The following is a 27,108-nucleotide window of genomic DNA, read 5'->3' on the forward strand; positions in this document are numbered from 1 at the left end:
ACTGGTGGACACAGGAGAAGGAAAAGACTAGAAGGTGAGCAGGCTACACGCAGAGAACCTGCAAGGCAGCAGCATTTGGGGCCTCCAGACTCTGGGAACATCAGGCCTGAGAAGAGGACTCCTAGTCCTTGTGTGGCACTGGTTCAGCCACCCTCCTAGCCCCTTGTGGGTCCTAGAGGTTGCTTTCTGAAACTACAGAGGCCCTGCGGTGCTCAGACTCCGTTTGAGATTGGCTTGCAGATAAGGCCATGTGTTTCGCCAAAAGGGAGCCAAGAGAGGTAGGTGGGTCTTTTGAATGTTCAGAGGAAAGAGCAAACAGATGACGGATGGAAATGTATATATATATAAATATATATACCATTTATCGAAAAAAGGAGGAGGAGGATAAAGAATCTATCTCTCAATTTACCCAGCAAAAACTCCAACACAGTTCATTGGCTGAGTGAGATCACATGTCCATCCCCAAACCTGTCCCTGAAGCCAGTGGATGGGATGTGAGAGAGGCTTAGGACAAGGTAACATACCTCACACCCACCACATTGAGATGGGGGAGAAGAACCCAAGGGAAGTCAGGAGCTATGGCTCGAAGGAGCAGAAAGGATGCTGGGCAGGCAAAGAGCCAAAGTTTTGCAGAATAATCATAATAGCTAAGATTCACTTATTCCTATTAAGCACTGCTGTGTCTTGGCCCCAGTAAAGATGCAATGCTCACAACCACCCCACAGAGTAGGTTAGCCCCATTTTACAGATAGAGAAATTGAGGCCAAGAGGAAACTGAGGCTTGAGATTTCGCAGCTAGTAGAGCTGGCTACTACTCTGGGAGCCCAGAGCCTCCACAGAACTCAACTGTGAAATCCCCTGTGCTGTCTGGTGCCCGCCCCTCATCAAGCCAGGGTTCAGGTTGGCTAAACCAACCACTGAGCTGAAGGCGGAAGTCCCCAGCATGAGAGCAGACTAAGAACACTTCTCTCATAGAGAAAGAGGTAAATGAAAAGGAAGGCTCCCAGCGGGCCCACAGGCAATGAGGAGACCACTGGCAGAAGCTAGAGGTGGCTGACCCTAACTTGTGCCTCACATGGAAGCCTGAGGTGGGGGTGGGAGGTCAACAGGGGGGTGGGCTGCCTCTCCGTTCTAGGGTCCTAAGAGGTTGGGATGAGGACAGGATGAGGGTGGGGGTGCAATCTATCAGTAGCTCAAGGAAGAATCTGGTATTTATAGTGTGCCTGCTGTATACCTAAGCGCTGACACCCTCATCTCCCTCCTTCCAAGCTCAAGAGGACACCAGCAACCTACTACAGGGAAGGCTGCTCTACCTGATCTCCATCATGTCCCCAGCACCCAGCACAGTGCCTGGCATACAGCAGGTGCTCCATAAATGGTCCTTGCTGAATGAACCACCTACAGCACTGTAAAGGAGGTAAATTCCAACCCCCATGGCAAATTTGAGGAAACTGAGGCTCAGAGAAGGTCAAGGCAGGACCAGTACTGGAGTCCAGCTGGGCCCAGCTTCCCAGGGGACCATGTGTGGGAAATATCTGGAGCTGTGAAGCCCCTCCCTCCCTCCATGCTCAGTGGTGACACTGTTGGGGGCTTGGGAGGATGTTGCCCTGCCAGCACAAGACAGGCCCAGGGCTCTCAGAGCCCTAGGACTCCTTGCCCACACAGGACCGGCAGCCACCTTTGGGCATCTGAGCTACATGTGCCCTCAGACAGCCCCATCAGCTGCCCCCCACCAAACCTGATGTGAGCAGGCATCTCTCACAGTCTGTGTTTAGAAGGGTCCCTTCCTATAGTCAATGGCCCAAGTCCAAGTCCTCAGAGCTTGGAAGAGTTTGGTTCAAAGAAAAAAATAGCATGCTTTTTGTTTGGGGCGTTTTTTTTTAAGGGTTTTTTGTTTTTGTTTTTGTTTTTTGAGGGAGAGAGAGAGCAAGAGCAGGGGAGAAGCAGAGAGAGAGGAAGAGAGAGAGGCTCCATGCTGTCAGCACAGAGATTGATGTGGGTCTCAAACCCACGAACCATGAGATCATCCCCTCTCCTGACCTCGCCTGCCAACGTAGGTTGCCTGAGCTACACTGGCAGCCTCACTCCTGCAACACCAGGTGCCGCCCCCCCAACCCCTCTCCCCCCTGGACCCCGTTAGCAATCAGAGTGTAGAGGCCTCAATCCACTACCGAAGAGCTTCAGCCGGCTGCCTGCCCTGTCCTCAGAAACCGGCGAGGACCAGGCCTGCTTCCAATATCTTTGCTTGCCTCATGTATTTTGATATTGTCTACGTATTTGGTGTTCAATTAATATCTGTTCAATGAATGGCTGAATCAGAGAATCAATGCTTTAATAAATAAATACATCCATAGCTTGAAAGGGTTTGTCTTTGGGCAAATGTGCTAAGTCTCCCGCACTAGCCATTAGTGCCATACCACACTGTGAGCATCCTGTGGTGAACATTTGTTTCTTGGTCCATTCAAAATTGAGACGAGAAGGTAAACATTTTGCAGGGCACATCTCACAGCCAGAAATCCAAATGCCTCTCCATGGTGTTTGGATTGAGAACTGCCTGGCATTGCAGCGTTAAGTCCTGGTTTGGTGGCCCCACCACCTGGCTTAGACGCAGGACTTGGACTTCAACTGTTTCTGTTTTCCCTTTTGTTTTCTGGGGTTCTTTTCTTGATACTTTTGCCACCAAGTCTTCCCATTCAGTATAAAAATATTATATGTCATGTTTGCTGGAGGATATCTAAAACAAAATGCAGAAAACCTTATTGCACGATTACATGAGTAGGAATTCCTACTGTCTACTCGTTGGGTGGTGGTAGAGGCTGATGTTTCTGCAGGGTGGGGATTCTACTTCTCTTTCAGAAAGGCTTGGGGTGCCTGGGGGCTCAGTCGATTAAGTGTCTGACTACTGATTTCAGCTCAGGTCATGATCTCAGGGTTCATGAGATCAAGCTCTGCATTGGGCTCTGTGCTGACAGTGCAGAGCCTGCTTGGGACTCTCTCTCTCCCTCTCTGTCTGCCCCTCCCCTGCTTGTGCTCTCTCTCTCTCTCTCTTTCTCTCTGTCTCTCTCTCTCAAAATAAACTTAAAAAAAAAAGGAAGGCTTCTCATGTGTGAAATTCATTTTGTCTCTGGACACCCAGAAAGCCTCTGGGAAATTCCTTTCCCTTCACTTTCTGATAACTAACACAGGCTCTTGACAGCTTTAATTCACCTTTATGGGATGGAGCCACCGTCTTGACCACTTCTTCCTATACCTCCAAGAGGCACAGAAGGGAAATGACAAATCCAATGGATAAGCCCCAGTCAGAATTGTGAGATGGGTCAACCTCATTTCCAGAAGCTCTTTAAATCTTCCATCTCTAACTTCTGCCACATTCCAGGCCCCCCTTTCACTTCATGGGACCCACTCCTGTCTCAGAGGAGAAAGCTGGATGTGAGGTGATAGTGGCTGGCCTAAATGGTTTACCAGTCCCAAGAATGTTGGCTTTTAAAAGAACCCCTTTAGGGGTGCCTGAGTGGTTCAGTTGGTTAAGCCTCCAGCTCTTGATTTCAGCTCAGGTCCTCATCTCATGGTTTGTGAGTTCAAACGCCACATCAGGTTCTGTGCTGATAGCACAGAGCCTGCTTGGAATTCTCTCCCCCTCTCTCTCTGCCCCTACCCAACTCATGTTCTCTCTCTCTCTCTCTCCCTCCCTCCCTCCCTCCCTCAAAACAAATAAACTTAAAAGAACCCCTTTAAGGAAAGCAATGTCACTCTTGTGGGTAAATTTAAGTACCACAGACTCAGAGTTAGGGGGAAGGCATGGGCAGAGGGATGGAAACTTCACCCTCCATGGCATGCCACAGCCCCCTTTCTCTGTGGTCAAGCTGCACACACAACACAGTGTTAGGCAGGACCTGAGAGGTCTTGGGAAGCTGTTTTCCCTGTGATGAAGAAGTGTGTCTCAAGGGATGCAGATGAACACACAAAATTTCAAGATGCAGTTCCTGAAAATGCATAATCTTATAAGCCATTTACTGTCTCATGCCTACTCAGGGTTACGGCCACTGTGCTGGAACCCTCTCATCCAAGGGATAATAGACATTTTTAACAAGTGGTACAGATAGCCACTGACTAGTCAAAGTGGCCACCATCAGAATGGAGCCCTGGAGGGCCACTGCTGGGCCAGACATTAACCCTTCATTTGCAGGATCATGGGGAAGACTGGAAAGTCTGTGGGAGGTTCTGGGAAGGTGCTGTTTACCAACCAACAGAGGGATCTTTCAATATTCTAACAACCAGTGTAACAGCCAAGTATCAGCCCTGTGCTCATCTCCTCCATGGCTTCATCCCTCCCTGCCTTCATATGCCTATTTTCCAGTCTTTCAGCCAGTCTTTGTACCATTTCCTCAGTAGGTGTGGCCTAACCTACAGGAGTCTTTAGAGGTAAGCGTGGTCCAAGCCAGGAAATGCAATACTTAGCTGTGCATCAGAACCACCAAGGCAGTGTTAAAAACTGACAGCCTGGGTCGTCTGTATTCTATGAATACACAACCAGGCTTAGGAGTCCCTGCCTTCCTCCTAACTCCAGGATCAGCAGGAAGATCTGGGGCAACCTCATACAAATACCCATGAGTTCTTCATGGGTAGGAAGGTGGGACTGAAGAGCCGCTCACAATGGCTTTTTCCTCCTGATGCATGCAGTCAACACCAGCAACAACAACACTGTGACCACGAGGATTCCCGCCACCGAGGCAGCAGCAATGATGATGTTCCTCTGGAGGAAGTCCAGAAGCTGCGCGCATGGTACATCCTTATTTTGTGTATCTAAATGAAAAGACAAATGGCAGAGTAAATAGAAAGAGACAACCCCATACAGGACAACTTGTTAGTTCTGCTTTTAGCAGAAATGAAAACCTTAGCAACTTAGCTGCTGGCTCCAGAAGTCCTCTTGGGGAAGAAGCTGGCTTTGTTTAGGAAAATACACTCATAAGCTTCTTGCCAGTGACATGAGATGCTGTTTGGTGGTGGAGGTGAGATGCCGAGGCTATGAGCTGGCAAGCAGCAAAGCAACCAAAAAGAAGGAATGACTAAGCACAGATTTCAGGAGGTGAGAATAATAGAGGAGAGGTCAGATGGAAGGGATGGAAAGTTCTACTGTGATGGCCGTTAAGAACAATGGAGTCAAATATTCGGTTTGAAGTTGCCCCCATCGCCCTACCCTCCCACCTTCAGGAAGTTCTCCCATATATATAATCCACCTCATGTGAGTAGGTTTGGGGGAATTTCATGCACAAGGTAAACATGATGCCAGAGATGATTTTGACTTCTTATGGCATCTAGGGACTTGCAGAAATCTTGAAGGTAGATTCAGAATGCCACTGACTGTGGGCTTGGAAGCACAAGGCAATCTTAGCTGAGACCATAGCTGACATCAGGGACTCCTAAAGCTCCTCCACTCCATTTGTAATGTGACCAAAAATGGAATCAGGGAAATGGGGTACTGAGGCTCCATGACAGGACGGGGATGGTTTAGTGTGGAGAACCACTGAGGGGGGCCCAGCAATGCAGGCAGGGAGATGCTGGTCAAGGGCCATCTTGGGTTATGGGGAGAAAATTGGAAATGTCCAACTTCCCACTTCCGTGTATGCTACAGCAAGAGGCAGCACCACCAAGGAACTCTAAGGGCTCTGCTGGAATAAGTCAGCATTTAATTTCTTTGAGTTAGAAAGTGACAACCAGGTATACTTTTGATAACAGGAAGCTACATGGAGGGAGTGTGGGCTTGGTACCTGCAATTGTCATGACAGGCAAGTTTCTTTTTTTTTTAAACATTTTTTTAACGTTTATTCATTTTTTGAGACAGAGAGAGACAGAGCATGAATGGGGGAAGGTCAGAGAGAGAGGGAGACACAGAATCTGAAACAGGCTCCAGGCTCTGAGCCGTCAGCACAGAGCCTGATGCGGGGCTTGAACTCACGGACCGCGAGATCATGACCTGAGCCGAAGTCGGACGCCTAACCGACTGAGCCACCCAGGCGCCCCATGACAGGCAAGTTTCTACCTGTACTGAATGGGCCCAGGTTATCCAAGGCTGAATATTAGGGGCTAGGTTAATATTTGGTTTTCATCCCTCCTGCTTATTAGAAAGCCTCTGTGTGCAGTAATGGCAGAGGCTCAGAAGATGATGTCCATGTTACAAATGAGCAACATAAAAGTAGCATCTTCTTGCAAGGGTGGTAAAATTCCCAGAGTTAGTTTAATTCATATTTTTTCATGGCAGATTGTATGCTTTTGTGGGAAAATTAAAGGTATGCTGACATCTACTCTGTTAAAATACCATGAAAGGCAAACAGATGCATTCTGAAGTTATCTGTATTTAAGTATCTTATTTAGCTTACACTATATAGATTATTACCTGTCCTCACTGCTTCTGGAAGTGTTTCATTATCTTCAGTACTAAATTGCTCATTTATATCCCTGCTGAATAGAAAGGATTTTCTATTCCTCTTCTCTGAAACGTGACCTACAGAAGGACAAAAAACAAAATGTGTTCATCTAAAAATAGCCAATGGCCTGTGATTAGTTCTTTTTTTTAAGATTTTGTTTTGGGGGCACCTGGGTGGCTCAGTTGGTTAAGTGGCCGACTTTGGCTCAGGTCATGATCTCACAGTTCGTGGGTTTGAACCCCGCATCAGGCTCTGTGCTGACAGCTCAGAGCCTGGAGCTTGCTTCAGATTCTGTGTCTCTCTCTGACCCTCCCCTGCTTGTGCTCTGTCTCTCTCTGTCTCTCAAAAATAAATAAACGTTAAAATGTTTTTTCAATTAAAAAAAGATTTTAATTTTTTATTTTTCTATGTTTTTAAAGTAGGTTTCACACTCAGCATGGAATGGAGCCCAGTGTGGGGCTTGAACTCATGACCCTGAGATCAAGACCTGAGTTGAGATCAAGAGTCAGACACTTAACCAACTGAGACATTCAGGTGCCCCTAAGATTTGATTTGATTTGATTTGATTTGATTTGATTCGATTCGATTTATTTTAGAGAGAGAGAGAAATGTGAGCAGGGAAGAGGAGCAGAAAGAGAGAGACAATCTTAAGCAGGCTTCATGCTTAGCATGGAGCTCAATGTGGGGCTCAATACCACGACCCTGGGATCATGACGTGAGCCAAAATCAAGAGTTGGACACTCAACTGACTGAGCCACCCAGGCACCCTCCTAAGACTTTATTTTTAAGTAATCTTTATGCTCAACATGGGGCTCAAACTCACAACCCTGATATCAAGACCTTCGTGCTCTACTGACTGAGCCAGCCAGGTTCCCCTGATTAGTTCTATTTTTATGATAAAAACAACTCCCGCTAGAGGCTCAGTCAGTTGAGAGTCTGATTCTTGATTTTGGCTCAGGTCATGATCCCAGGGTTGTGGGATCGAGTTCCACATCAGTCTCTACACTGGGTGTGGAGCCTGCTTGGGATTCTCTCTCTCCCTCTGCCCCTGTCCCAGGCTTGTTCTCTCTCTCTCTCTCTCTCTCAAAAATAAATAAAACTAAATAAATAAAATAACTTCCTCTAGAATCAAAGTGAGGAGTTAGGAAGAATTTTGGAGAAAAGTCCAAACGTATATCAGTGTTTTGTTATTATTTTTTAAATCTGACAAATTCCTGGGTGACCCACCCGTAGACTGAGGCCATGGTTCTCACACATGAGTGTGCATCCAAATCACCAGGAGACCTTAAAAGATCAATCATTTGGTCCCACCCTTGAGTTTCTGAATCAGTAAGTCTGAGGAGGCCTGAGAATGTGAATTTCTCACAGACACCCCCCCCCCCCCGCCCCACCCAAAGTAACACTGATGCTGCTGGTCAGGGACCACCTTAGAGAACCTCGAGAGAATCTTTCAGTCAGTTGCTGACCCCTCTGACTCAAGTTTCCCACTAGCATAAGATAGAAATAAGACCTACCTCACAGACAGCATAATGTTCATGGAAACAGTTTATAAACCACCAAATACTATAAAAATGTTTCTTAAATTGCAAGGGCAAGACAGAAAAATGAACTACACTGAAATATGCATTTATTGGGAGAGGGGCTGAAGTTTAGTAGAAACAGGCAGCATTGAAAATCAGAAATATTAGCATGCTAACTCTGCCGTTGGCTATCTTTGACTCATTTGCATATGAGAACTTGTCAAAGGGCCTGAGTGAGTTTAGCATTCAGAGGACTAGGAAAGTGGGAGAGCTGTCTTTGCCCAACACAAGAATGGCCCTGGAAAGGGGTTAGGAGATGTTCTGAGAGGTTCCAGGAACAAGGCAGAACCAATGGGTAGGAGCTCCAGAGACACATGGAGACTAACAGTTTAGCACTTAGAAAGTAGGGCTATTAAAAAGGGAATGAGGAAGAGTGAGAAGTAACAAACCCTGTTGTCCCCAGAAGTCTTCAAGGCTGGGGCCTCCCAGGCCCAGATGCCTTTGACCTGAGAGGCATTTTTGACTTGAGATTGGTGAATCTGCCTTAGCCTAGTTCTCAAAGAGGTGGGAATGAGGCAAAGTGGCTAACACTGGCAGGGTGTGTGATAACAGCCTATTGAGGTCTTAATTATTTCTGGGGAAAGAGAGAAATTTGTTCCTTATTCAATCTGGCCTAGAAAAGAGAAAAAGTTCCCAAATTAACATGAGTCATAATTACTTGACTTTGGAAATGTTAGGCTGTCAAATCAGAGTCAAGAGATAAACAACCACAGATACACAGAAAACTCTGGACAATATAGAGTTAGTGATTGAATGGATTGAATTCACCTTTTGCTCTTTCATAAAGGTGCAAAAAAGATAGACTTATCACTTAAACACAAATTTTTACTTTCCTTGTCTCTGTTCCACAAAAACCAAAACCATAATTAAGAACCACTGTCTACACTTATCATCAATATGGGTTGTGATTTTGATCATTTGTTGGATTTTTTTTTTCTGCAGGACAAAATAAGCACCATCACCGTGTTTTGTCAAATACAGTCAGTTTCCAAACTTCATTTCAACTGTAGAAAGCCATTAACTATGAGAGAAACAGCAGCCCATTACGGGAGAAAGCAAATCCCCACATCCGTGATGCAGACTCAATCCCAGTGCCAATCAGTCACATCCTGGGCCTGGTAAAGTTGTGTTTGATAAGCCCAGAACCAAGAAATTTTGGCTTTGTGTTCAGGGAAAAGTTGAAGTTTTAAATTATAATCTCTCTCTCTCTCTCTCTCTCTCTCCCCCTCTCTCTCCTAGCATTGAAATGAGACTTTGATTGGTTCTATTAATAGCACCTTAGTGTTGCACTGCTAACCAAGAACTAGGTTCCTTTCAGCAGAGCTAACATCCATGGTAGCTTGAACTTGCTGCACACCTGTGCACACTTTTTACAAGAATTTACTTCTCAAAAAAATCATTTCGTCACCCCTCTTCCTACTCAACCCTTTTTACCATTAATTTTTAGGGGGAATGGTCCCTTTTGCTAAGGAAAATTTGTGTGGTCTGGATTTCTTAGTCCAGCAGAATAGCATCAGAGCAGCTCCTGGCCTCTGAAGAGGGGCCTCGTCAGCCTCCTTTTCTGGTGTGATGGGACCTTCACTATGTCTGCAGGGGTTTCTTGGGTCTCTTCTCAATTCACTCTCTCTACTCAAAAACCTTAGTAAGCAGATCTGCCTCTCTTTTGTCGTCCCAAAGCTCCATGCAAATACAACCTGAAGCACTTTTTAAGTACTTTCCATTTTAGTATATTTATAGCTAATAATTACTGATGACACTGACTTCCTATTAGTGGTGAGCACTTGGAGAACACAAATGCATTTTTCAACTCTCTTCTCCTGGCACAGCACCTCTCACTGGGTAGGAGATCAATAACTAGGTCTTGAGTGAGAGAAGGAATCTTGAAGACTCTTGACTACAACTTCATGAGAGACTCTGAGCCAGAACCACCCAACTAAGCCTGATCTGTCATCCAAGATTGTAGTCATTTGACGACTGACTGGCACCAAAGGGTCTGCTTCCAAGATGGCTCATTCACAGCTGAGTGAGAAGGCCTCACCTCCTCACTGGCTGTGGGCAGGAGGGCTCAGTTTCTCACCACAAGGGCCTCTCCTTAAGTGAGTGGACACTGCTGGAATGTCCTCACAACATGGCAACTGACTTTCCCCAGAGTGAGCAATTCAAGAGATAGCCGGGCAGAAACCACAATGTCTTTTATGACCTAATCTATGAAGTAGCACACCATCATTTCTGTCACGTTCTACTCATTAGAAGCAAGTCATTAAGTCCAGCCTGCCCACACACAAGGGGTGGGGGATTAAGCCCCACCTTTCAAAGGGAAGGTTATCAAAGAATTTGAGGACATTTTTTAAAACCACAGTAAGAAATGAAATTCCAAAGAAGACAGCTGAACAAAGGAAACATTTGCTTATGTCCACATAGACATAAGGACTTTTTAATCAGCTGCCTCCGGTTTTGTGGATGGAGAGAAGTGACATCCTTACAAAGGCATCTACACTCTGCAGGAAGCCTGGACTCAGGTTTATGACCCACACCATTAAGCAGAGACCCCTGAATGATTGAACCATATGAAATTGGTTGAGGTTGAACCATACGAAATTGGAGATATTTGACCATTTTTAAAAATGTTTTTTAAAGTTTATTTTATTTTGAGAGAGAGAGAGAGAGAGGCAGAGAGAGAGGGAGAGAGAGAATCCCAAGCAGGCTCCATGCTATCAGTGCAGAGCCCAATGTGGGGTTCAAACTCAAACTCACAAACTGTGAGATCATGACCTGAGTCAAAACTAAGAGTCGTACGCTCAACCAACTGAGCCACCCAGGTATCCCAATATTTAACTATTTTTGATCTACAAAGAAACAGTACATTCAAATTATTCAACCTGACATTATAGTCCCAAGGGAAGTTTTCTAATCTACATGTTTCTTCTAATTGTGAGGCTCCTAGAAACCCAACATCATGGATTATCTAGATGAGTGTAATGATCAATTTATAATGTGATCCTCTGTGTATATATACATTAAAAAAAAAAAAAAAAAGGAGGGGCACGTGGGTGGCTCAGTCAGGTGGGCATCCAACTCTTGGTTTCTGCCCAGGTCAAGATCTCATGGTTTCTAGGTTCAGGTCCTAGATCAGGCTCAGTGCTGACAGTGCAGAGCCTACTTGGGATTCTCCCTCTCTCCCTCTCTCTCTGCGACCCACCCCCAGTGTGTGCTCTCTCTCTCTCCAAATAAATAAATAAACTTAAAAAAATAAAAGGAAAGGCCTCCAAACTTAGTGTAGACTGGCCATTATATACCTTGGGGGTCTGGGAAGATACAGGAAAATAAATCCATTTTGTACTTAGAAGGTGGCCAAGCACTGAGTCAAGCTCCTATTAGGGAGAAAAATCACATACTGAAAGAGCCAAAAGTAACTTGAAGAAATGGAAAGACATTCCCATTTCCAACACAGAATGACTTACCATCAGTTTTCCCAAAGTGAATATTATATTATAAATTTAATACAATGCTAATAAAAATATCAACAGGCCCTAATGAAGTTACACAAGTTGATACTAAAATTCATGTGCAAAAACAAACATGCAAAAGTCACCAGGAAAACACCAAAAAAACAAAAACTACAAAATAGGGACTAGTCCCATAAGGCATTAAAACATACTATTCCAGCCTCTGTAATGAAAACAGTACAGTACTGTTGTATAGAAGCCAGTAGGCCAGTGGTTAGGATAGAAAGTCCAGGCATAGACCCAGGACATATGGGAATTTAGTATAAGATAAAGAGGGTGTCTCAGATCACTGGAGCAAAAGTGGACTTTTTAATAAATGATGTCATCATTTTTAGTGAAAAAATGACATGATGTGGACTGTATTGATGAAATCATTGTAGCCCATTGTGGTTCTCAGTATAAAGTCAGCCTTTCACTTCTCCCAGTGTAGACCCAGGTACCAAAGAGATGCTCGACTGTATTTAATTTATGATTTCACAAAATTAAGATTCAGGAATATTATAAGTATTCATTTTAAAGAGAATTCTGTGGGGGTGCCTGGGTGGCTCAATAGGTTAAGCATCTGACTCTTGATTTCAGCTCAGGTCATGTCTTACAGTTCGTGAGTTTGAGCCCCACATCAGGCTCCACTGGAGCCTGGTTGGGATTCTCTCTCTCCCTCGCTCTCTCTCTGACCCTCCCCACCCCACCCCCCCAGTCTCTCAAAATAAATAAACTTAAAAAAAATAAATAAAGAGAATTCTGTGGTAAATTAATCTCCAAAACCCATCTAGGTCATTGGTTCCAAATGCTGTCTGCAGGCAAGTCACTGGTACAATATGCAAAAATGTGCAGAACCCTGGATTCCACTTTTAGAAACTCCTGGTGGATTCCAGAAATAAGGGTTTATAATCTCTTCCCAGGTCTCAACCTCCTCTCCATGGTTGATTCATGGTCAGTGTTGAGAAACACTGACCTAGTTCATATTCCTATGCCCAGGAAAGACCACATATTTGCCAGCTTGGACAGTGACATAGTTAGCCTGTTTTTCCTCTTAGGTCTTTAAATCTGTCTAGAGAAAAAAATGCTTCATTAGATGATAGTTCTTCCTGTCTTGGGAGCTGGTCTGCTCCCACCATAACCAGGTCTGTGAGATGAGCCTTTGCTCATCCCCTGAAGGGGAGCATTTTCCCACACTCCCCATGGCAGGGATGAAGAGAACTCCTCTGGGGTATCACTTCAGGAATGTGCTCAGTCCCTCACCAGTCCCCACATCCAGGGGGAACAAGGGACTTCACTGTTAAGTTTGGGAGGAGGAATCAGGTTCCTACGGTCAGTTCCTTCCTCTCTCTCCCTCTCTCTCACTCTCTCTCTCTGTCTCTCTCTCTCTCTCTCTCTGGCATCTGTCTGCCTGCAGACAACAAACATTCTGATCTTCTCCTCTATGCTGTGAATGTTACGGAAGCAAACTCTCTCGTGGTGGGCTATGGGGGAACCATGGGCATCCTAACCCTCACCAGTGATTAGGCACTCATCCTAATTCGAAGTGAAGCACCCATGTTATCCAGCCAAGTTTTCCTGAGAAGATAGTCTGAGCTCCATCTCTAGGATCCTTAGCTCAGTCTCACATTTGGTTCTAAACTCAGGCAAAGGAAGAAGAGGTATTACTTATAACCCAACTCCAATGATATCCATTTGCATTACCATTAGTGGACACTCTATCCATGCTGCCAAGGAGAAATCTTGGTTCAGTAGAATACCCAGCAACACTGGCTCCTTTGATGAAATCCATGGGGGAAAAAATTGAAAAGAAAAATTTATATAAGCACATATTATGAGCATTTTGGGTCCATATTTTAAGTGTTTAAATGCTAATATAGGATCCAACCACACTGAGAATGTGTATTTGAAAGTTTACATATCAATGCAGACAGGCATCAGCTAGTTGCTGACTGCAGAGGCTGGAGCCCAGGCAGATGTTATGGGAAACAAACCTTGGGAATTAGAATTCACATCTGTATGCAAAATTCCAACACAGTGCTCATTTCTCTGCTGCCCAGGGCACTTTTGTTACTGCTGGTACACAAAAGCTGCCTGTAGGTAAGTCTGATATAAAATTCTATCCTTATGACCTATGATCAAATAATTGTCTTAATTCTTAAACTGCTACTTAAAAAATAATAATATAAAGCCGCTTTGCGGAAGAGTGTATTTTTCATTTTCATTATTTCCACCGGTGTGCCTAGGGCAAGTGATTCTTTAGCCTGGGTCTTACCCATTGAATGGTACACTGATTGCACTAGTTCTCCCCAAGGGCTAAGCAAAGTATCAAACCAGATCATGCACGTGGAACTATAAAGTGTGTTCAGTACAAAGTTATTACACTTCTCAGGGCTCCTGTGGTCAGGAACAGTAACCACCACTTGTAATTCCAGTTCCTGTCCTTTGAACAGCCTCCAGAAAGGAAGAACCTCCTTGACACATGAATTTCAAGGATCCCCTCCCCACAAAACAGAATAGACACATTTTAGACCATAGACTTGAAGGTGATAGAGAGGTTTTCAGACAACCTTTCCTTCATATCTCAATTTGTCTATGTGACACAGGTAGCCATTTTGACAAATACTAAAATGAGAGTGCTGTATATATAATTCAATACATAGGCCTATAGAAATATGTGCACTTATAATTCTAGAGACATATACTTGCCTTTTCTCTTGTCTCTCTTTGTAACTGATTTGCCTGCTGTTCTTGTTTCCTCATATGGAACATTGGAAAACACTTGCTGTAGAATTTCATCTCAAGTGAAATACAAAAGGCATGTTAATAGCAGTGGAGGATTTTTCTCTGTAAATACCTAAAGCAGTCTAGAAATACAGTTAATAAATGCTATACTCAATGGAAATTTTGAAATTATACTCTATACCTAGTCTTGGGAAGGGAAATCCCAACCCCTAAAATCATTGCTGAAAAACTGTGATTGCCCTAGATGTCTTGAGCAGTAAATATTTCCCACTAAAAGATACGCAGCTAGAAACTTTGCCCCAAATCTCATGATATTTAGCGCCACTATTTTCCTTCTTGCTCCTGTTGTCATTCTGACCCACCCCTGAGACTTCCCCAAGAGGACCCATAGATTTGTATATGGTGAAGTCTGCGGGGGCAAAAATAAAGCAGAACAGGTTTCTAAAAGTCAGAAAGCTCTTTATAAGCCGTTCCTAATTTCTCATGATTATATATTTAAAAATACATGAATCTCTCTCTTCTTTTTAAAGTTTTCAGGCTTCTACTTTTCCCTTCTACTTTTGTAACTCTATCTAGGTTTAGTTTGCAAAGCCATGGAAAGAATCCTCACAAATTTCATTCATTTTGTATATATTCTGAGTCCTTTATCAAAGGCATTGGTACATTGGTGGTTGGTCTGCTCACCTGATGGCATACGTGCTTAAGAACCCCAAAAATTAACATCAAATTTACTTATTCAAAATGAGTTCTTGTCACCAGTCCCTTTCTTTTTTTTTCCACACTATGATCTCATTTATTTAAAAATAATTTCTTTTAACACAATCGATACTACCTAATTTCTATAGGTACATAGACATGCTTGTAAATGCACAATAAAAGAACTAAAAAGGTTATCTTTAAGGAGGTAGGGAACAAAGAAATATCAAATAGAACTTCAGCCTTAAATTCAATGTTTCAGTTTCATATATAAAGAGACTTGTGTAAATACTAAACTTTTTAATTCACCAGAACCAATGCTTCCCAATCAAGGTAAGAAAAGTATACTATAGAGAAAGATTCCAATTTCTGTAAAAGCAGTAAAAACAAAAACCTCTGCATGTGCATTTATGTTTTTACAGGCATGGAGAGAGAGGAGGAATGCACACCTGGATGACAGAAAGGGTGTAGCAAGAAGACTATTAAATTTTTCTTTACTCATTTTTGTTCTGATTCACTAGGTCAGCTAAGCACATTACCTTTTTAAATTTTTTTTAATGTTTATTTATTTTTGAGACAACATGAGAGACAGAGTGCAAGCGGCGGAGGGGCAGACAGAGGGAGACACAGAATCAGAAGCGGGCTCCACGCTCTGAGCTGTCAGCACAGAGCCCAACGTGGGGCTCGGACTCATGAGCTGTGAGATCGTGACCTGAGCTGAAGTCGGACGCTTAACCGACTGAGCCACTCAGCCACCCCTAGCACATTACCCTTTTATTTATTTTTTATTTTTTATTTTTTGTTAAATACATTTATTTATAAGCCAAACACAACAACACCCAATTGCTTCTATTTTTCCTCCCTAACAGGATTTTATTTACAATACAGAAAACAAATAGCATTAGCACATGTACAAACTACAATGAGCAGTTCACTGGCACTTCTAAAATAGAACATTCTTTATATGCAGGATATTCTCTAGAGTCAAGTAAAGTTTGAAGAGGGCGCAAGGGACAGAAAGCAGATACGTTAGGTGATCTCTGGAGTAGCAAGGAGTTCTGACTTCTGACCAAGCCATAATAAAAATGATTAGCTTGCATTATAGTGTTGCTAATAACTGGACCACTATTATCAGGTCTTTCCAAAAAGAATGTAAGTTTCAATGCAATGTTTTTGTTTTTACTTTTATCAAAATTACTGAATGTTTACACTTGAAAAATATTATTAAAATACACTGGTTGGCTTACTTATCTACATTATTTATACCTCATTTAGACAGTTGTTGAATTTGCTTTTATTACACTGTCTAGATGTAAACAAGGTAAGGGGGGAAAGGCTGGTTTCAATAAAACGTGTTAGAATAATGCAAGAACTAGATAGTCTATATAAAAATGATTGAGAATTCTTTGCATGTGATTAGGCTACGGAACCCTCTAAATTGTATAATTCACCCTAATCCAAAAGACAAGTCCAGAATTTAGAACTGCTTATTTTTTCTAGGCCCAATAATAGCACATGTGGAAAAAAAAATTGATTATGTTATAGCTGGGCCTGTAAGTTAGCTGGGTAATTGGCCACATTTAGGAGCTGGCTTGTTGAGGAAGCATAAGTCATGGCCACCAAAGAAATACATATTGAATGTGAGGAATTTACTATGGCATTTCTTGATACTAATGAATGATTTAAATGAAGTGGTTGAAAGTGATGGTCCGGCCAGTAAAAGCACATTACCTTTTTAAAAAGGAAGTGAATATTTAAAATGAGATGTTATTAACTTAGAATAGTGTCCATTTTAGATAGTACAGAGAAGGTGAACAATCTGCACTCACCTTGTCTCCTATCCGGCAGAGGTATACAGCCTCTGCCTACATGTCACTAGCCCCTTCCTTAAGGGATGTGTTGACCTATAAATTCTTGGATTGTTGCTCAGAGAACCTGAAAAGTTCATTGGTGTCCCAGCAATGCCAAAGCCAACATTGGCATGGTGCTGGGCAGGTCAGGAGGCCTTTTGAGGGATGATGGGATCCTCCCAAACCCCAAACCAGACACCCATCTTCACATACACTGACTCCCCTTCCACACATGTGGGGCAGGATTCAGAGACGTGGTGTTCCTTCAAGGAGGAGACGTCCTCTGATTCCCAGGTGAGAATTCCTGAAAATACATGAGGGGGCTGCAACAGCTATCTGCATCCCTTCATTCAGTCATGTTAACCTACCCATCATTCAATCAGCCAGGCACCCGGTGCAGATTTACTGAAGCCTCTTTAATAGCAGGTGTGGAGGAAGGACAAACCCAGAATTCCTGACATGGAACAGCTCCCGGAAAAAAAGGTCCATGTTCCCTGTAAAGAGATGTCCCCCTTCCAAGCAGGATTGGCAGGCATAACTTTGTGATCAGAACATCCAACAGATCCTAACCTGGAGGGAAGCATCAATGCTCACACCTCTCAGAGCTCTTTCTCAGACCAGATGTAACCCTCACTATCTACTCCTGATGCACACACACTACCAGAGAGGAGAGATTTCTTTGGAATCTGGATGGCTTCCTTCAGCAGACAGCTATGGTTTCAAACATTTTCCCTCAGTCTCGGCTCTCTGCTAAAGAAGACTTCCCTGAGCCTTATTTTGTTATTGCTGTTTTTAGATTTTAAAAATTTAAGGTGAATATATATATATGTATATATATATATGTGTATATATATATATATATATATATATATATATATATATAATTTCCATTTTAAGCATTTTAAGTGTACAATTCAGGAGCATTAAGGACATTCACAATGTTGTACAAACATTGCCACTATTTATTTCCAGAAATTTTCCATATTCTCAAACAGAAACTCTCTACCTGTTAAGCAATAACTCTCCATTCTCCCATCCCCCTGGCCCCTGGTAACTTCTATTATACTTTCTGTCTCTATTAATTTACCTACTTTAGATACATCACACAGGTGGAATCATACAATATTGGTGCTTTTGTGCCTGGCTGATTTCATTTAGTATAATGTCTTCAAGGTTCACCCATGTGTTAGCAAGTAACTGAATTTCACTCATTTTTATGAGCAAATAATACTCAATTATATGTCCATACCACATATTGTGTATCCATTCATCTGTGATGGACACTTGGATTATCTCCATACTCTGTCTATTGTGAATAATCCTGCTATGAACATTGGTGTACAAACATTTGTTTGAGCTCCTGTTTTCTTTTTTTAAAATGTATTTATTTATTTATTTGTTTGTTTGTTTGTTTGTTTAATTTACATCCAAGTTAGTTAGCTTATAGTGCAACAATGATTTCAGGAGTAGATTCCTTAGTGCCCCTTACCCATTTAGCCCATCCCCTCTCCCACAATCCCTCCAGTAACACTCGGTTTGTTCTCCATACTTAAGAGTCTCTTATGTATTGTCCCCCTCCCTGTTTTTATATTATTTTTGCTTCCCTTCCCTTATGTTAATCTGTTTTGTGTCTTAAATTCCCCATATGAGGAATGATATTTCTCTTTCTCTGACTAATTTTGCTTAGCATAATACCCTCTAGTTCCATCCACATAGTTGTAAATGGCAAGATTTCATTCTTTTTGATTGCCAAGTAATACTCCATCGTATGTATGTGTGTGTGTATATATATATGTGTGTATGTTTGTATATATATGTATATATGTATATACATATACATATATATGTGTATATATACATATATATATACATATACATATACATATATGTATATATACACATACCACATCTTCTTTATCCATTCATCCACTGATGGACATTTGGGCTCTTTCCATACTTTGGCTATTGTTGATAGTGCTGCTACAAACATTGGCGTGCATGTGCCCCTTCGAAACAGCATCCCTGTATCCCTTGGATAAATACCTAGTAGTGCAATTGCTGGGTTGTAGTGCAGTTCTATTTTTAATTTTTGAGGAACCTCCATCTTGTTTTCCAGAGTGGCTGCACCAGTTTGCATTCCCACCAGCAGTGCAAAAGAGATCCTCTTTGTCCGCATCCTTGCCAGCACCTGTTGTTGCCTGAGTTGTTAATGTTAGCCATTCTGACAGGTGTGAGGTGGTATCTCATTGTGGTTTTGATTTGTATTTCCCTGATGATGAGGGATGTTGAGTATTTTTTCATGTGTCAGTTGGCCATCTGGCTGTCTTCTTTGGAGGAGTGTCTATTCATGTCTTTTGCCCACTTCTTCACTGGATTATTTGTGTTTTGGGTGTTGAGTTTGATAAGTTCTTTATAGATTTTGGATATTAACCCTTTATCTGATATGTTGTTTGCAAATATCTTCTCCCATTCCATCGGTTGCTTTTTAGTTTTGCTGATTGTTTCCTTCGCTGTGAAGAGGCTTTTTATTTTGATGAGGTCCCAATAGTTCATTTTTTATTTTGTTTCCCTTGCCTCCGGAGATGTGTTGAGTAAGAAGTTGTTGCGGCCAAGGTCAAAGAGGTTATTGCCTGCTTTCTCCTCGAGGATTTTGATGGCTTCCTGTCTTACATTTAGGTCTTTCATCCATTTTGAGTTTATTTTGTTTTTATTTATTTTTGAGAAAGAGAGAGAGACAGAGCATGAGTCGGGGAGGGGCAGAGATAGAGGAAGACACAGAATCCAAAGCAGCCTCCAGACTCTGTGCTGTCAGTAAAGAGCTCCATATGGGGCCTGAACCCACAATCCATGAGATCATGACCTAAGCTGAAGTCGAATGCTCAACTGACTGAGCCACCCACGTGCTCCTGAGCTCCTGTTTTCAATTCTAGTAGATATATATCTAGAAATGGAATTTCTAGATTATACGATAATGCTATGTTTAATATTTGGAAGAACCACCAAAACGTTTTCCACAGACTTCATCTTAACATTTTCACCAGCAATGCACAAGGGTTCTAATTTCCTACATCCTTCTCAGCACTTATTTCCCTTTCTTTAAAAAAATACACATTCTTTGGGCACCTGGGTAGCTCAGTCAGTTAAGCATCGGACTCTTGATTTCGGCTCAAGTCATGGTCTCAGGGTTCGTAAGTTTGAGCCCCGCATCAGGCTCTGCGCTGAAAGAGTGGAGCCTGCTTGGATTCTGTCTCTCTGCCCCTCCCTGCCTCTCTCTCTCTCTATCAAAATAAATAAATAAACTTAAAATTTTTTTAAGTAAATAAATAATACACATTCTAATAGGTGCAATGTTATCTTATTGTGGTTTTGATTTGCATTTCCCTAATGACTAGTAAATTGACTAACTTTTCATATTCTTATTCCATTTTGTATATCTTCTTTGGAAAATATCTATTCAATCCCTTTGCTCATTTTTAAATTGGACCATTTATTTGGTTGGTTTTTTTTGTTGTTGTTGTTGCTTTTGAGCTATAGGAGTTCTCTCTATACTCTAGATCTTCATCCTTTATCAGATATATGATTTGCAAATATTTAGTTCTATTCTGTGGGTTTTCTTTTCACTATCTTGATAGTATTCCTTGCTGCACAAAGTTTTTAATTTTGGTGAAGTCCAATTTATCTATTTTTTCTTTTGTTGCCTGTGATTTTGTTGTCAAAATTAATGCATCTTTGCCTAATCCAAGGTCATGAAGATCTTCTCCTACATTTTCTTCCAGAAGCTTTAGCTTTAGCTCATAAATTTAGATCTTTCACCCAGTTTAGTTTTAATTTTTGTATATAGTGTAAAGACCCAACTTCATTTTTTTGCATGTGAATACCCAATTTTCCCAGGACAATTTATTAAAGAGACTTCTCTTTCCCCTTGAACTGTCTTCACACCCTTGTTGAAAATCAACTGACCATGGATGTATGCATTCATTTCTGGACTCTATTCTGTTCCATTGATCTATATATATAGATAGCCTTATACCAGTGCCATACTCTCTTAATCACTGTAGCTTTGTAGTAAGCTTTGAAATGAGGAAGTGTGATTCTTCCAAATTTGTTCTTTGGTTTCAAGATTATTTTGACTACTTTGGGCCTACTGAGATTCTATAGGAATTTCACAATAAGTTTTTCTATTTTTGCAAAAAAAAATGCATTTGGAATTTTGATAGGGATTGCATTGAATCTGTAGATCACTTTGGGGACTATTGTCATCTTTATAATAGTAAGTCTTTAAATCCAGGAAAATCTGATATCTTTCCATTTATTTAGGTCTTCTTTAATTTCTTCCAGCACTGTTTTGTACCTGTCTGTGTACAAGTCACTTGCCTCCTTCACTAAATGTATTCCTAAGTATTTTAATATTTTTGATGTCATTCTAAATAGAATTGTCTTCCTTATTTTCTTTGGACTATTCATATCAGAGTATAGAAATACAAATGATTTTTCTGTGTTGTTTTTATACCCTGCAAACTTTCATATGTAGCTACAGAGTAAAATACCAAGCAAAATAAGTCAGTCAGAGAAAAACAAAATACCATATGATTTCACTCATATGTAAAATTTAAGAAATAAAACAAACAAGAGAAGGGAGGGGGGAGAGAGAAAGAGAGATAGGCAAACCAAGAAACAGACTTAACTATAGAGAACTGATGATTATGTGAATTAATTTTTTAGCTCTAACAATTTTTTGTGAACTTTTTTTTTGTGATCCATTTTAGATCTTTTATTTCATTTTCCTGTCTAATTTCTCTGCTAGTACTTACAGTCTATGTGGGAAGAATTGGAAAAAATGTCTTCTGCCTAATATTAGAGGAAAAACTTACATTCTTTCATCATTGAGTATCATGTGTATTTTTCATATATGGCCTTTATCACATAGAGGAAGTGCCTTTGTATTCCTAGTTTATTGAGTGTTTTTATCACAAAAGGATGTTAAATTTTAAAATAAGTTTTACTTTTAGTTGTTAAAAACACATAACAAAAATTACCATCCTAATAATTTTTTTAAATATTTTATTTTTACGTAATCTCTTCACCCAATGTGGGGCTCAAACCCACAATCCCAAGATCAAGAGTTGCATGTTCCACTGACTGAGTCAGTCAGGCACCCCATTCATCTTAACCATTTTTAAGCATACAGTACAGTAGTGTTGTTTATTCAGTGTTGTATAAGAGACATCTAGAACTTTCTCATCATGCAAAACTGAAATAATATACTCATTAAACAACAATTCCCTATTTCCTCTCCCCCTACCCCAGCCCCAGCCCCTGGAAACTACCATTCTACTTTGTTTCTCTGAAGTTGACTTTAGATACCACTTATAAGTAGAATCATACAGTATTTGTTTTTCTGTGACTGGCTTATTTCATTTGGCATAATGCCCTCAAGGTACATTCATGTTGTAGCATGTGACGGAATTTCCTTCCTTTTTAAGGCTAAATAATATTCCATTGTGTGTATATCCCACATTTCATTAGTCTATTCATCCATGGACACTAGCGTTGCTTCTGCCTCTTGGCTATTGTGAATAATGCTGCTATGAGCATGGTAAATATCTCTTTGAGACTTCCAATTCTTTGGGATATATAACCAAATATGGGATGCTGGGTCACATGGTACTTCTATTTTTAATTGTTTGAGGAACAGCCATACTGTTCTCTTACATTCCCAACAAGAAAATTGGATTTTCTAGCCAATATGCTAATTTCTACCCTTTAATAAGAGTTTAATCCATTTATATTTAATGTGATTACAGATAAAGAATTAACCTCTTCTATTTAGCTATTTGTTTTTTGTGTCCTATAATTTTTTCCCCTCAATTCCTGCTTTCTTTTGGGAGTTAGTTGATTTTTTTGTGATGTTATATTTCAATTGTCTTCTTCATTCCTTTCTGTATATTTTTTAGTTCTTTTCCTTGTGGTTACTTTGGGAATTACAACTAATATTTTATTTTATTTTATTTTATTTTATTTTATTTTATTTTATGTTTATTTTTGAGATGGGGGCAGAGAGAGAGACAGAATGTGAAGCAGGCTTCAGGCTCTGAGCTGTCAGCACAGAACCCGAGGTGGGGCTCAAACTTACAAATCATGAGATCATGATCTGAGCCAAAGTCGGACACTTAACTGACTGAGCTACCCAGGCACCCCTACAACTAACATTTTAAACTTATAACAACCTAGTGTGATAATACCAAGTTGATTTCAATAGTATGTAAACACTCTGCTCATATAAATCTGCACCCTCACCTATATTGTCACAAATTACATCTTTACCCATTGTATGTCCATTAACATAAATCTACAATTACTGTTTTATGCGTTGCCTTTTGAATCATATTGCAAAAAGGAATGAAGTTACAAACCAAAATTATAATAATATTGGTTTTTACATTTACCTATGTAGCCACCTTTACCAGTGTTCATTATATTCTTAAACTTTTGACTGTCTGGTGTCCTTTCATTTCAGCCTGAAGTACTCTCTTTAGCATTTCTTACAGGCAGATCTCTCAGCTTTTGTTTATCTGGACATATCTTTTATGCTCAAAGAATAGTTTTGTCAAATATAAAATTATCAATTGACAGTACTTTTATTTCAGGACTTTAAATATGTCATATCATTTCGTCTGGCCTCCATGATTTTTGAGAAGAAATCAGCCATTAATCTTACTGAGAATCCCTTGTAAATGATGAGTAGCTTTCCCCTTGCTGCTTTTAAGACTGTCTACTTGTCTTCGGGTTTCAACAATTTGACTATAATGTGTTTCAGTGTGAATCTGTTGCACTTATGCCTGGAGTTTCTAGAGCTTCTTGGACATATATAATCATCTGACTTGGGAAGTTTTGGGCCATTATTTCCTGAAATATATTCTCTTCCCCCCTGCCACCAACTCTTCACCTCCTGGGATTTCTGTAATATATATGTTGGTACACTTGATGCTGTCTCACAGATGTCTCATCCTCTGCTCATTGGTTTTTTTTTCTTTTTTTTCTTTCTGCTCCTCAGACTGAATAATTTCAATTGTCCAAGTTCAAATTTACTTATACTTACTTCTGCCTACTCAAATCTGCTCTCAAATCCCTCTAATGAGTTTTTCATTTTAGCTACTGTACTTTTCAACTCTAGAATTTCTTTGGTTCCTTTTTATAATTTGTTTCTTTGTTAATATTCTCATTTTTTTCAAACATTGTTTTCCTGACTTCCTTAAGTTCTTTATCTCTCATTTCCTTAACTCATTAAAGGCAGTTAACATATTGAAGACAGGCTTCTATTGCCCATTCTGGCACCAGCAAGCTACACTGAGAATGCAAGCTGCCTACTCCTTGGCTATCTGCTATGGGGCTGGGGATGGAGCGTGGCAGGATCTACATGAAACACTAAAACTCACCAAAATTTACCAGTCTCTTCAAGCATTCCTCTGGGCAATGCAACCGTTCAACTAGAATCCAAGGTTCCAAAATAGTTGCTTAAGATACTTCTTGGCAGTTCAATTGTAGCACTGATGAAGAGACATATTTCTGGAGCTTCCTACCCCACCATCTTCCTTCCAGGCCTTGGTTTTCTCAAATGTTACTTGAGACACTTAGATCAATGAGTCTCAAATAGAATCACCTGGAGAGCTTTAAAACTACTGGTGCAAATATCTCATCCTATGCTGAAGAATCTGATCAGGCATCTTTTCAACAACCTCCCCAGGGGATTCTCATGCTCAAGTAGGGCTGAAGACCTGGGGAAAAGGTTTATCTCAGTCTCACGACCTCACCATCTCTACTGCTGTAGAAATCTCCTGGGCACCTTGTCAGGCAGATGTGATACAGCTGGTCTGAGGTGGGGTCTGACTCAGCACTTGCAATAACTCCCACATGGAGGCTCTGCTGCTGCTGCAGGGACCCCCCCTTTGAGGGGCACAATCCTTTCCAACTGTTTATCTTCTATGCTTTGCTTAATTTCCTGGGACTCTGACACTTCAAAGAACTGGTTCCAGCTTCAAGGCAAGCACGTTCCCTCTCACCAAAGCATCAGGTTATCTGAGAGAAAACTGTGGACAAGGGGGAGATTCTTCAAAGACAGCGTAATGACTTCACACGAGGAGATTACTTACCAAATAGTTTAGCCAAATGCTCTTCTTGATTTGAACTTGATACAAATTCAGTATTTTTCAAGCTCTCTTTTTGAGGATAACCTATGGGAAAATAAACCTTAGCTGTGTGAATCATTCATTGGATCTACATGAAACTTTTTTTTAAGTTTATGTATTTATTTTGAGAGACAGAGCACAAGCGGAGGTGGAGGGGGAAGGCAGAGAGAGAGAGAAGGAGAGAAATAATCCCCAGCAGGCTCCATGCTGTCAACACAGAGCCCAACACAGGGCTCAATCTCACGAACTGTGAGATCATGACCTGAGCCAAAATCAAGAGTCAGACACTTAACCAACTGAGCCACCCAGGTGCTCCAACATGAAATCTTTTTAAATCAATACTTCTTTGCATGGTATTTTGAGGGGAGCATCATGCACTTTACCTACTTTAGGAGAAAAAGCATCAGTTTTGGGTTCTACTCCACCCTTTGAGTGTCTTGTGACCTTGGGCAGTAAAGTTCTGTGGAATTTGGTTTTCTCATCTGAGACTGGTGGAAAAGGAGCCAGCCACAAGAGGCCTGTGAGGATTGGGTAAGATGAAATTTGCTTATGTCATCTGTAGACTGAAAAGTATTCTCCCTTTATCATGTCCCAGTGTTATTATCTACTATGAAGTGCAATAAATGGCACTGGGTCCAAGCCTGGCTATGCTCAATGCTCAGTTTTGCCGGGGCAGGGGGCAGGGTGGGGAGAGGGCAGGAAGGAGCAATGACAGATGGACACTTATCTCAGTGTCTTCTCAACAAAAACTTTCCCCTCCATAGGAAATGATGTCAACAAGCAATGACTTTGACCATCTTGGAAATGGGATGCCTTCTTGTTTTGGAAAACAGGGAACAATACTACTGCATACTCAGCCCTAATCCACATTAGGGTCTATGTTTGGAGGGGTCTCAGAGGGCCTGAGGCCACCTCTACCTGACCTATCGGATAAGCACCAGGAATTCCTAATGTTGTCACTGATGAATAAAAAATGAAGGTATAAATGGAAAAGCACTGAGTCAACAATGACTACTTTGATTCAATAAGTGAGAAATGTGCAGTTCTCTGGTGATGAAACATTGGTGAATTCAATGCACTTTGTTAAAAATGTGTTCCTCATATTGTGTCAGCCAAGGGAGCATTATACACATATGCCCCAAATAACATTATGCACCCTGCCCCATCATGACTACACAGTAAAATATTCACTTTAATCTGCGGTTTGTGAAATGCATGGGGAGGACTGTTAGCTCTAAAAATGGTTTGCTAATAGTTTCATAATTTCAACGTGGCATACATGCCTGGCTTATCCTGATAAATAATTATCCAATTTAAATTTTTTTCCTAATGCACACAGTGCCACATTAAAGAGTTTCTCTGTCACCTGTGTGATTTAGGTTAATGTACATGTTTTTCGCACGTGACCAGCTTCTTCCTCTCAGCTTTGGCATTTGAGCATCAGTCCAAAGGGAGAAAGGGGCTCTGTCTCTTTGTGCAAATATTTTCCAGAGGCTAGAGTGTAGGGTGGGTAGATGTGGGGAGGGATGTGGGAAGGCTTTACTGTCCCAAATCAATGACCAGGGCACTCGTGAACATTGAACTATAAAGTGCTGTTGAATAGAAAGTCATTACACTACTCACGGCAAGTGTTACCAGGAAAAGTGAACACCACTTGCAAATCTCATCCTCTGAACAGCCTGCAGAGTGAGAGAACCTCCCTGACACATGAACTTCAGAGATCACCCCCAAAATATAGTGATATTTGTACTTTAGACCACAGACTTCCATAGTTGGCAGAAGGTCATGGAGAGTATTGGACAATGTTTTCTTCCACATCTCAGTTTGGTTTTGCCCCTACATACCTTGGTTAAGAATGTTAAAATGATAGGGTAATACAAATAATACAACACATAGGTTTTATAAGTATGTACACTTATAATTTTAAAGGCATATACTTGCTTTCCTTAACTTCTCTCTTTGTAATTGACTTGCCTGCTGTTCTTGTATCATCAAATGGAACTTTGGAAAACACTTGCAGTTGAATTTCATCTCAAGTGAAGCAAAGAAAGGCATGTTAATACCAGCAGTCCAGGAAAAGTACCTAAAGTAGTCTATGAAATCAGTGAATAAAGGATACAAATGCAACAGACACATAATGT

The 27,108-nt window shown here is 41.2% G+C and overlaps 1 protein-coding gene and 1 long non-coding RNA gene across 5 annotated transcripts in view; one reads left to right on the top strand and one right to left on the bottom strand.

Annotated features, from left to right (window-relative positions):
- Nucleotides 1-931: 931 nt before the first annotated feature.
- Nucleotides 932-1,938, top strand: LOC122237015. The gene is made up of 3 exons (XR_006215212.1): nucleotides 932-983; nucleotides 1,270-1,417; nucleotides 1,916-1,938. It is a non-coding gene; the product is annotated as an uncharacterized LOC122237015 (long non-coding RNA).
- A 411-nt stretch (nucleotides 1,939-2,349) lies between these two features.
- The window catches only part of CA3H2orf92 (chromosome A3 C2orf92 homolog), a 46,441-nt gene continuing 21,682 nt past the window's right edge, over nucleotides 2,350-27,108 (bottom strand). For 3 of the 4 annotated variants that reach the window (XM_042981240.1, XM_042981238.1, XM_042981239.1), the window contains exons 6-12: nucleotides 26,909-26,998; nucleotides 24,932-25,012; nucleotides 14,200-14,289; nucleotides 13,195-13,266; nucleotides 6,395-6,502; nucleotides 4,653-4,803; nucleotides 2,350-2,734 (exon numbers count right to left, since the gene is read on the bottom strand). In XM_042981240.1, the coding sequence (XP_042837174.1) occupies nucleotides 2,602-2,734; nucleotides 4,653-4,803; nucleotides 6,395-6,502; nucleotides 13,195-13,266; nucleotides 14,200-14,289; nucleotides 24,932-25,012; nucleotides 26,909-26,998 (725 nt within the window). In that variant the 3' untranslated portion in view covers nucleotides 2,350-2,601. The remainder of the gene's footprint in view (nucleotides 2,735-4,652; nucleotides 4,804-6,394; nucleotides 6,503-13,194; nucleotides 13,267-14,199; nucleotides 14,290-24,931; nucleotides 25,013-26,908; nucleotides 26,999-27,108) is intronic. The other variant, XM_042981241.1, reaches the window with a different exon arrangement.

Source organism: Panthera tigris, chromosome A3 (assembly GCF_018350195.1).
Source record: "Panthera tigris isolate Pti1 chromosome A3, P.tigris_Pti1_mat1.1, whole genome shotgun sequence".
NCBI classification, from domain to species: Eukaryota; Metazoa; Chordata; class Mammalia; order Carnivora; family Felidae; genus Panthera; species Panthera tigris.